The sequence below is a fragment of the Apium graveolens genome, unplaced genomic scaffold (genome assembly GCF_009905375.1).
Source record: "Apium graveolens cultivar Ventura unplaced genomic scaffold, ASM990537v1 ctg7108, whole genome shotgun sequence".
Lineage (NCBI taxonomy): Eukaryota > Viridiplantae > Streptophyta > Magnoliopsida > Apiales > Apiaceae > Apium > Apium graveolens.
Genome location: NW_027420046.1, coordinates 109 through 12,148, shown reverse-complemented (window position 1 = coordinate 12,148; position 12,040 = coordinate 109). Strand labels below are relative to the sequence as shown.

The 12,040-nt window shown below is 32.1% G+C and overlaps 1 protein-coding gene across 1 annotated transcript; it reads right to left on the bottom strand.

Annotated features, from left to right (window-relative positions):
* Positions 1 to 9,519: 9,519 nt before the first annotated feature.
* On the bottom strand, positions 9,520 to 10,155 carry LOC141703804 (uncharacterized). The gene has a single exon (XM_074507239.1). It carries the CDS (start codon positions 10,153 to 10,155, stop codon positions 9,520 to 9,522), a length of 636 nt encoding a protein of 211 aa, XP_074363340.1.
* Between the last annotated feature and the right edge of the window lie 1,885 nt (positions 10,156 to 12,040).

The following is a 12,040-nucleotide window of genomic DNA, read 5'->3' as shown; positions in this document are numbered from 1 at the left end:
TGGCGAACAGAGGAATCTTGTTCATTTAAAAATAACAATTGTGCAGTATAGTCGTCAAATGACTTATCTACTATATTGTACCAAAATTATAAATTTGAAAATTTACTCAATGGAAACGGTAAAATATATTTCAATTCATCAATTGTATGACGAGCTACTTACTATAATTATTGCCACTTTTAATGATATCTTTTACGAAGACAACTTATACCCAAAATATCATCCTCTTTATACGAAAAACCAGCCAAACGCAATTCTTGTGTCTAAAATTTTAATTCAATAATAAGGAACAGATTACATAAGACAAACCAGTAGTCAGGTCCCAATGAAACCCAGACTGAAAAGGAAACCGACCAATATATTGAACACAACCCTAGAGAAATCCAAGAAAAATTAAAGTGAATTCGGTTTGGTATCTGCAACAATCTCATCTTCCATCATGACTTCAATTGTTATCAATTTGTCTTACTTATTAAAATATCTGATACACTTACTAGTTGTTAATTTCTTGTTCTCCTAAATTCCTCTCCACGTCCTAATTCTTACAATTGTGATGTTAGTAATGATCTTCATACACAAGCTACGATTGTATATTGTTTGTGTGCATCAGTTGTGTTTTGGTCGTTAACTTGTCCAGAGTTAGTTAGCTAAAAAATTACCATAATATAGCATCTCAAACTATAGATCTTTTGTTCCATATTTTAACTATTATCATAAAATCAATGCACCAATGTCTTGTTATATGACCTAATTAAAAATTACATAAATCATCATATATTAACCCAATCCATGTCATATAGTTTAAATCACGATTGTGATTTTCAATTTGTTCCTTGTTCCTAAACATTAAAAAAAATTATTTTGGTTGGGGTTTTTATGTTGGTTTCACTTTGTTTGATAGAGACTCTCTCACACGTTTTATGTTTCTCTGATGTGATGGTATTGGATTGTCAAGTAAAATTCTTATGTTTCGTTTTATTGGTCTTATCATCCTTTTTTATTTCTTGTGTTTACGATAGGATAGGCATAGGTAGATGTGTACCTTTTTTCATGTGTCTATGATAGAGTAGTCTTAAGCAAATATATACACCTTTTCAGTATTTCTCATCTCTGTATTACACCCCAATCCATATCGAATAATCAAATTCTCATAAATTCAACAATTACTGAATCATTACTAAAAAATTGAACATATAATTCGAACAAGGGCATAAATAGGGTCTGTGTAATGTATGCCCAAATTATTACGGAGTTTTTTTTTTTGTATATGCACGGGGTTCATTGTAATTAATAAGTAGAAGCCAATGAAAATTTACCAACTCATATTTTATCTTGTGTCATATAAAAACCGCAAAAAATAGGCCGTCAAGGTCAAGACGTATGAACACATATAATTCTAATAAAATTCGAATATTTAGGAATTTGTACCGTTTACTAGATGAAAATCTACAATATACACACAAATAACCAACAACTGAAATATTGATTTGTATAGTACTTGTTGACTTCCTCAAAGTATCACAACTCTAGAATCCTTCCATATAGACAGTCGCGTAATTTCCGGTCAAAAGTTGAATATGTTTGCTAAAGCAGATATTTTATACATCATGTTGGACGTTTCTGATCTGTAATAAAAAAAATGGTTTCATTATTAACCGTTAATAAACTTAAAAACTCATTGTAAGGCTGTAACATGTAGGTTCATTGATCTTCACTATATCACTTCATCCAATTTGAACCAACTTACACTCAAACTTTTTTGAAAAATTCAATTTATACAAAGAAAATTCATCTACCAATTTGAGCCAACTTACACTCAAACTTTTTGAAAAATTAATTTATACAAAGAAAATTCATCTACAAATTTATTGGGAAATATCGGGAGGTTAGATAGTGTAATCGTACAAATCTCGTTGTGTGTCCTCAACAAATTTGACAATTGGATATTTCTGATTTGCAAGAGCTTTAATGACAAATATAGTATTTTTATTGTTTTGTCGCATGCCTTTTGAACGAAAATGAATTGGTCAAGGTTAAAACAAGGTGATCAAGTACACTTAGTAAATCATTACAACCAATCTAAACACTAAATACAAACATGTAAAAAAATTAAGTAGTCAGGATCAAGATGCACAAATACACAAATAATAGTAAAAAATAAAATTTAATATATATATATATATATATATATGTATGTGGGTGTGTTCGTATGAATATGCACACACAAATAATCGACAATTGTATCGGATATATCTATACACGCACACACTCAAATAACGGACAACTATCTTAAAATTTTATTAGTTTTCATGGGAGCTCCTAAGTCCATAATTTATTCCATCATTCCAAGTTCGGACACAAACCATCTTATTTTCAAAATTTAATATCGAGAGCATCTTTATTATTTATTATTTTGAATAAAATATCTTTATAGATTATCACTTTTGTGGGTGAGTTAGGGTAGGTGGCCGAGTAATAGGTAAAATAAATATTTTTATCATGACTATTATATTATTGTGATATTTGTGCAGAATTAGTAAAATTACTTGTACAAGAAAGGATGAATATAAGAATTAATGTTCATATTTGTTTTTCTTCTTAATTCTTCGAATTGTAATTAACACAAATATAAATTAGGATTACAAACTCTATGAAGGATGGAAACAAACATCGATAGCTACTCTATGTAAACTAAATAAATCAGAATTTAGAATAAGTTTGGAAAATAATATAATGAAAAACAGAGAGTGTTAACTAACAATATTTATTATAACTTTTTTCTATTAAACAATAAGTTCTATAAATTACTTGAAATACCGACTATTTCCAACTTCTATTCATAGCTCCCTAGATGTCTTTCCTTCTACTTTATCTGATCTTTTTTAGTTTACATTAAATATTTTTTTCTACTCAGATGAGTTTACTCTCATATATAGACTCTGATAAAGTTCTAGACTATACATAGACTCTAGTTGCTCGTCACGGGTCTAGATTATGATTTTTAAAATATATTATTAAGTAAAAACTTTGATTATGTGTAGAATATGTTGTGGACATCTTCCTTATGTTTGTTAACGGTTAGTGTGTATCTTTAAATTAGAATTCATGGTAGGAAAAAGAGTCCTAGTATTGTGCAGTATTATACTAATTTATAATATTAATCAAAATTTTCTATATGTTATTCTGGTTATAAATATTACTTATCATATATCATTTTATATATATGGGTTGATTTATTACGAGTAACTATGTACTTTCATGAGACTGATAATCCAATTTATTTCATATAAAAAATTCTTAAGATAATAGACTTGAACAACTTGATTTATATGCTTGAAAAATACAGATTTTCAAAATTAAACAGTGGTGAAACATTTACCACATGCTACCAAAATTTTTAGGGCTTTTCTTTAGGGTTTTCTTCCAAACGGCTATGGAATCGATGTTCCTTTTGGCAAATTTCTGATGTATTGAAGTGCATTGCAAGAAATATTCTGAAATTGATTGGGAATGATAATATTGCATTTATGGTTTTCTTTTCATGAAAAAAATTATAAAATTTATGAAGAATAAATACATGTTAATATTTTAAAATTATTTTGGTTTATATAAAGATTTGGTTGATAATATTCTACAAGGACAAACTTAAATGTAAAGCAGAGAATATATCTTTATCTTTTTACCTTACTAAAAACAATTCGGTGTAATTCTCTTTTTTCTCAAAGAGTCATTGAATTATATAAATTCTAAAATAACCGTTTTTCATAATTTAAAAAAATGGTATGTATATGTGTGCCCAGATTAGTCACTATTTGAATTATTTAGATACATGTTAACATTTTCAAATATTGTTATTTTTCGGTTATTGTTACGTGTCAAAATGCGCTTAATTTCTATCAGAAATTAATTATGTTAACATGGACCTGCATCATTTTGCGTTGTATTAGCATATTTTATAAAAAAAATCAGAGTTTATTTAAATTCATAAATATTTTGAGTTCTAAAAGTTATCAGACGGAACCCGAACCGACACGTCAAATCCCACAAAATTTGTAGTTTTATGTTTATAAAATCATGGGAATTCCAAATTTATATTATTGCATATTTTGAAAATTCATAATTTTTTAGGAACTTTGACATAATTTCTATAATTATTTGAGAATTAATTATTCCCCTTAGTTAATTTTGGGCTAAATATTGTTATTAAGTGGTAGAGTTTAGACCCCAAATATTTTTAGGACTATTATTATGTAAATATAAATAGTTTTTAATTAATTAAGATTCATATATATTTTTAGAAAATAGGAAAAAAAATTGTTTTAAAAATAAGAAATCCCCTAAAATCAGTTTCTATTGTTCTTGAGCTTAAGTGAGATTCAAAATCAAATTTGAAGGTGATGTAGAACTCCAATTTCAGTATTTGAGTACACAAATCGAATCCTAATCATACTTTCCTGTTTAGCCCATCAATTTCTTCCGAAGGGTAATAACTTTATAAACCCGATTTTAGGCTTCTTGTTCAAATTTGAGGGATTCATTTTTATCAATTGTTCATTTGTTTTTATGTTATATTAGATTGATTTAGTAATTTCCAGTTCAATTATGTGCTTAATTTCATTGTTTAATTACGGGTTATGTTGATCATAGTCGAGGGCTATATCATGATTTTTTATTTGATTTTTTGGTGTCATTTTTTATAGTATGTTCATGTTGATTGCTATGTAGGATTGAGTAATTTATAAGCTTAGATTTGAGCTATGATTCGTCAAGGTTGGTTCAGTTTTTTCGTCGCGTTGAGTTTGGCCGAAAATCAAACGTGATGTTCGAATTTTTGATCGGAAATTACGATCGGTTGATTGTTTAGTGATGTTATAAATTAATATTAGTTGTTTTAATTTTGAACGAAACCCAACTGAAAAATCATTCAAACAGAGTTATTTTCATCACAATGGGAGACTCGCCAAAATCTGTAGTTTTACCAGAGTGTCTTATGTTCTTCGTGACCCAGAGTTGTTCCGATTTTCTAACCTAGAGTCGACCTCGTTTTGATCCACAAGAACCAAAGACTTTTTCCTAAAAATTGTTTTTGATTTCTGATTTATTAAAAATTCAAGAAATTTATTTTTAAATCTAATATTTTATTTAATAGTTTAATTTTTTAATAATTAAACTGAATTGTTTTTAAATTCTAGAAATTGTTTGCTTTATTAATTTCAAATTCTAATTTGATTAAATTATTTATAATTCATTTTAATTATATATTTATTAATCTAAATGCTTTGATAAAATCTTTAATTAAATGAATTTATTAAAAAGTAGTTATACAAATATATTTATTTTCCTCTTCTTAAGTTGTATAACATTTAAACTTCTACCACTTTCTTTACGTGAACAAGTGCCCTTATTTAAAAGGATTGTTAAATCACTTCTAATAGAATCGTACAAATGTAAAACTAGCATAAATGATATTGAGCAATTTTTAATACTGTACTGGAAAGCACCGGGTGAGATTAAAATGTGAGCTCAACCAGAAATTCACCGGAGAAACAGGGATAAACCATTACTGATGAAAATGATTTCCAAGTTTCAACAGGACACTCCTAATAGAAGTTCATCACAGAAACAATAATGTGTTTCTCCAAAAGTTTCAACTTTTAGAGCAATCATCTAATAGTAGAAGAAATTAATACCCCAAAATCCATTTAATCTATGCGATCACTATAATTAGCGTGGTGATTGAATAATACATCAAAAAGATTGAAGAAAATAATTATCAAAATAGTGGAACAAGTAATAGTAAGGCACTAGGATAAGGTAAACTATAATTTAGAAAAAATAGGAAGAAGATGTAGTTTAACAGTATAAACACACACACTATGCACACACTATTCCCAGATATCTGAACAATACACATGAGTATTTGCATAGATAAACTTGTTGTTGAACTTTGATAATAATAAAAGTTAAGTTATTACTACAGACTCGATGCATACATATAATGAAAAAAGAACTACTACTTCTATAAAACAGGAACAACTCCTATCAGTACTCCACCACCTACACTTACTCAACTGCTCCTACAAAATAGCTAAATAAACTAAGACTTATTCAAAACACAGAAAAATACGTTTTCCAGACACCAATGCAAATAAACAAATAAACCATATAGAGTTTAGATTATTTCCAACAAATCTCCCCGTAATCTAAACTCCTTTCTACAAGTTTCTGATTCCAAGTAATTCAAGCATCCTTTTGAACTTAATCGTTGTCATAGGCTTAGTTAGCACATCTGCTCATTGCTCCTCACTTCGAATATGCTTCACAATAATTTCACCACGCTCTACGCATTCCCGAATAAAATGATATTGTATATCAATGTGTTTACTACGTCCGTGAAACACAGGATTTTTAGGTAAGTCTATTGCTAATCGATTGTCAATGTAGATCATCACGGCTTCAGGCTTCATGTCAGTTATTTGTGTTAATAGATTTCGTAACCACACTCCTTGGCATGCTGCAGTAGCAGCCATGAATTCGGCTTCACAGGAGGACAAAGCAACACATCTTTGCTTCTGGGATACCCATATAATCAGACTTTCATTTAAATAGAAAGCCATCCCACCTGTACTCCTTCGATCCACCACATTGTTACCCATGTCACTGTCTAAGTATCCATAAAATAAGTAGTTACCTGTCCCCTTTGCATAAATCAGACCATACTCAAGTGTACCTGTGATATATCTTAGGATGCGTTTAGCTGCATTGAGATAAAGAATAGTCGGCCTCTCCATAAAGCAACTTACAACACCTACAGAAAAAGCTATATCGGGGCGAGTATGAACCAGATACCTCAAGCCTCCTACCATGATTTTGAATTCCGTAGAATTAATTGGCTTTCCCTTCTCATCTTTATCAATCTGCACCTTTGGTTCCATGGGAAATTTAGCAGAATTGCAGTCCTTCAGTCCAAATTTCTCGAGCAATATCTGAGCATATGATGTTTGCTTTAGCTTCATGAATCCCTCATCTTGAATTACTTCGATGCCCAAGTAATGAGACAGCCTTCCAAGATCACTCATATCAAATATCTCACCCATCTGATGTTTAAACTTGTTTACATTTTCGATGCTAGTTCCCGTGACCATGATATCATCTACATATACACCAATAAGTAGCACCTCCTCTCCTTCATGTTTTGTATAAACAGCGTGCTCATATGGGCATTTAAAAAAACCCATTCTCTCGAGAACCTTGCTGAGTTTTGAGTACCATGCTCTCGGTGCTTGTCTTAAGCCGTACAGAGCTTTCACCAGTCTATACACCATCTGCTCTTTTCCTTCTTTAATGAACCCTTCTGCTTGTGTCACATACACCGTCTCCTCCAATTCGCCATTGAGGAAAGCAGACTTGACATCTAAATGATCTACTACCCAACATTCTTTGATGCTAAAGCCAGTAGAAGCCTTACTATTTCCAGCCTAGTTAATGGTGCGAAAACGTCGTCAAAATCTACTCCCTGCCGATAAGCATACCCCTTTTGCGACCACCCTCGCTTTGTACTTCACGATTTCACCCTTTGTGTTCCGCTTAATTTTATACACCCACTTCAAACCAATTGGCTTTTGTCCTGGTGGAAATTCCACTAGCTCCCACGTCTTATTTTTTCAATAGCATAAATCTTGTACTTCATTTCCAACTCCCATTCTTTATCTTTCGCTGCTTGTTTGTAATCTGTAGGTTCTTCAATTCCCAGCAACAATAGATCATCTCCGAGTTCAATTTCCTGTGTTTCATTATAAATCTCATCAAGTAAATGAAATTTATTGGGTTGATTGCTGTCACCTGATGATGTACTGATTTCATCAGTATTTGAGCTTAATAGACTGATACTTGATGGACTGTTACTCATTGTTGCACCACTTTCACTCACCGTTCCCCTCCGTTTCGTTACTAGAGATGCTGGCACCATTCCCTACTCTTCCATTACCAGAGAAGTTTGAGCCTTCACAGTATTCTTTGGTAACCCCTGTTACATTTTCAACAGCCACCGAAAAGGTTCCACCCAGTTGTTCACCTTCTTTTCCTTTATTTTCCTACTGCCAAACTCTATTTTCTTCGAACACAACATCACGACTCACTAGTATTTTTCCACTAATTGGATCATACAACCGTGAAGCCTTAGTCCGGGTTCTCTACCAAGGTAAATAACCATTTTACTTCGGTCCTCTAATTTTGTTGTATGCCCACTTTGTACTTTCATATGAGCGACACTCCCAAAAACTCTAATGTATGACACATCAGGCTTCTCTCCTGTCCATGCTTCGCGAGGAGTTTTCCCTGTCAGAGCTCTTGTAGGTAATCTGTGCAGCACATATATCGTGTGCGTTACAGCTTCCCCCCACAACGTTAAAGGCAGTCTCATCTCCTTCAAAAAACTGCGTGCCATAGCTACAACGGTACAATTTCTGTGCTCTACAACCCCATTTTGTTGGGGTGTGTAGGGTGCATTAAAATATTATATAATGCCCATGTCCTCACAAAATTATTTGAATTGGTTAGAGCAAAACTCCCCTCCTCTATCGGTTCTTAGCACCTTGATCTTGTTTTCCTTTTCTTTCTCAATCATCACTCTAAATTTTTGAATGCTTTTAAGACTTTGTCTTTGCTTCTTAGCATATAGGTCTACATCATTCTACTAAAATCATCAACAAGAAGTAGAAAATATTTGTTACCTCCCAAAGTGGCTGGAGTAATTGGTCTACAAAGATCTCCATGGATCAATTCCAATGGTTTCTTTTCATGAAAAGTTTTCCTTGCTCAGAAAAATCCCCTTGCCTGCTTCGACATCAAACAGCCGGTACACATCTCCTTTGGATTCAACAATTTAGGTATCCCATATGCCATGTTATTTTTAGACATTAGTTTGATTGCCTGAAAATTCACATGGCCAAGACGTAAGTGCCATAACCACTCTGGATCTTTCAATTTTGACAGCATGCAACTACCTTTGCTTGATTCCATTATGATCTTGTAAAGCCGATTTGCAGATCTTATAACCTTCATGAGCAGCCTTTCCTTTTCATATGAACCAACGAACCATCCCCAAATTTCACTTGACCTGTGATACTTTCATCCAACTCCTTGAATTTCGATCGTAACCCCGTCATATGGTTACTAGCTCCGTTATCCAAATACAACAAGTTGGATTCAGTTTGCATCTCAGAATCTTTGCTTAACTTTGGTCGAACATCTTTCTCATTCAACAAGAGTGTCCGTTCTTCCACTTTTTCTTGTTTTACCATAAGCAAAGCAGGTTCATTATCATGGATTTATGATAAGTTCACCTCTTGATTTTCTCCCTACCTCGTCGTGGTTTACGACAAGTTGCAGCAAAATGTCCATAGTTGTGACAATTAAAACATTTTACCTTACTTATTTCTCTCACACCATGAAATCCCTGAGACCCTCCTCGAAATTTCTGGTTTTGTGAACTGTCAGTTCCTCATGTACTTGTTCTCTTTAACATTCCTTCTTGGTTAACAATAGTTGCCCTCCATTTGTTTTTCGCTTTGCCCACTCATCCTCAGTCAAGAGTAATTGATTTCCAAGCTTCTCTATTTGGCCATGAGTTTTTTCCTCATGCGCCTTTAATGATCCCACGGCCTCTTCTATTGACATCTCATTCAACTTTCCAAATTGCTCCATTACAGAGCTTATTTGCAGAAACCTAGAAGGTACAGCCCTCAACAGCTTCTTCACCACATAACATTTTTCAACAATTTCACCCAACGCTCGTATGTTGGTTACTAGGTCGTTTAACATCATACAGAACTCACCGATAGTTTCTGTCTCCTTCATGCTAAGCACCTCAAACTCTGACTTTAAGGTCTGCATCTTGGCCTGTCTTACGCGATCGGAACCTAGGCACATCGTTTTGATGGCATCCCATGTTTCTTTTGTCGTATTCTTAACAGCCACTGACAATAAGATGTCCTCCGGAATGGATTGATAGATGGCTTCCAAAGCCAACCTATCTTTCTTTTCCTCAGCTGCAACCTTTGGATCTGCAAGCTCCACTGCCTTCCAGATGTCGTGTGCTTGCATATTCACCTTCATTTTAAGAGACCACGTTGTGTAGTTACTCTTGCTCAACATTGGATAGCTCAACGCCACCGTCCCATCTTTTTTTTATCTCCCTCCGTCATAACTGGTCTTGGCATACACTTTGGCATACAACGCTCGAGAGCTCTGATAGAAAATGAAGTTTAACAGTATGAACACATACATTATGTACACACTATTCCGAGATATCTGAACAATACACACGAGTATTTGCTGAGATAAACTTGCTGCTGAACTTTGATAATAATAAAAGTTAAGTTATTACTACAGACTCGATGCATACATATAATGAAAAAAGAACTACTACTCCTATAAAACAGGAACAACTCCTATCAGTACTCCACCACCTACACTTACTCAACTGCTCCTACAAAATAGCTAAATAAACTGGGACTTATTCAAAACACAGACAAATACGTTTTCCAGACACCAATGCAAAATAAAAAATAAACCATATAGAGTTTAGATTATTTCCAACAGAAGAAAGCAAGCAAGCCAGATACAAAATTACATTCACACAATAAACCCAATCGAACAAATACAAAAAAAAACAAAAATTAACACATAAACATATAAACATATAAAAGCATAAACCTAGTGAAATATTTTTACCTTAATGAAAGCTTTAAACCCCTGAAACACTTCAATCCGCTGAAACACTTTAATCCCCTCAAAAACTCCAGTCCGGTGAAATAGAATATAAACTATTACTAAAACAGTTTATACAAGATATACAACTAAATGCAAGAGTAAAAAATGAAAATGCAAGATGTATTACCACTTAATCGAAGAAGCCCCAAATCGAAGAACCCTAATAACCTGTAAGAGAAAATTGATATGTTAGTAACTGAATCCAAAGAAAGTGTGTGTGTTTGTGTATTCAAGTACCTAATCCATACTTGAATCCACGTTTGAATCGAAGAAGAGAGTGGGTCGAGAGAGAAAGAGAGATGTGCCCGTAGAGAGCGAAAGAGAGATGTGTGGGTCGAGAGAGAAAGAGATATGTGTGGGTCGAGAGAGAAAGAGATATGTGTAGCCGTTTGTGTTTGTGTATTTTTTACGGTCAATTTTCAATTGGGGGAAAACTACCGCCCAAACATTTTCACCATGGGAACTATAATTTCATTTTATTTTTTATTCAAAAATTAAGTGTTTATTTATTTATATAAGTAAAAATGTTTTTTTATTATTTATATATTTTATTATTTATTTTTTAAATTAAATATTAAAATTTTAAAAATATATATAATATTAAATATAATATTTTATAGTAATGATTGATCCAGAATAGAATTTACAATGTAAATTTATGATAATATATTTACTTTAATTTTTAAAAATTACAATAATACCTATTATAACACCACATACTATTGTTAAATGTCGTGTAACACTGTCGCATTCATGTAACACTAGGTTAATGGCTATTATAACACCAATTTCATGGTGTTACAATAGACCTCAGATTTCTGAGTTACCGCAATGAAATGTTTGTAACGCTTTTTAAAAAATATTGCAGTAGCCCACTTATGGCGTAGTGAAAGGTAAATTTTAATGTAATCAAAGTACATTAATTCTCGTATAAAAATATAACTATTTCAAGTCTAAGGACCATTACATCATTATCACAGTGATGTAAATCGGAGCCTTATTGGACTATATATAAATAAACTAATTAATATTTTAAAATTATTTCGAGCTTTTAAAATTATATAAAGATATTGAATAATAAATTAATATTATTATTAATTGATTTATTCTTATTTAATTCATATAATAAAAACATTTGTACAAATGTTCAGATTCTAAATTATACAAATGTTCTATATTCTAAATTCAGAATAGATAAATGAGTAGGGGAATAGAATTAGTAAGGGTGTCAATTATTATGGCTCCTTTCAATAAAAAGTTTTAAGAT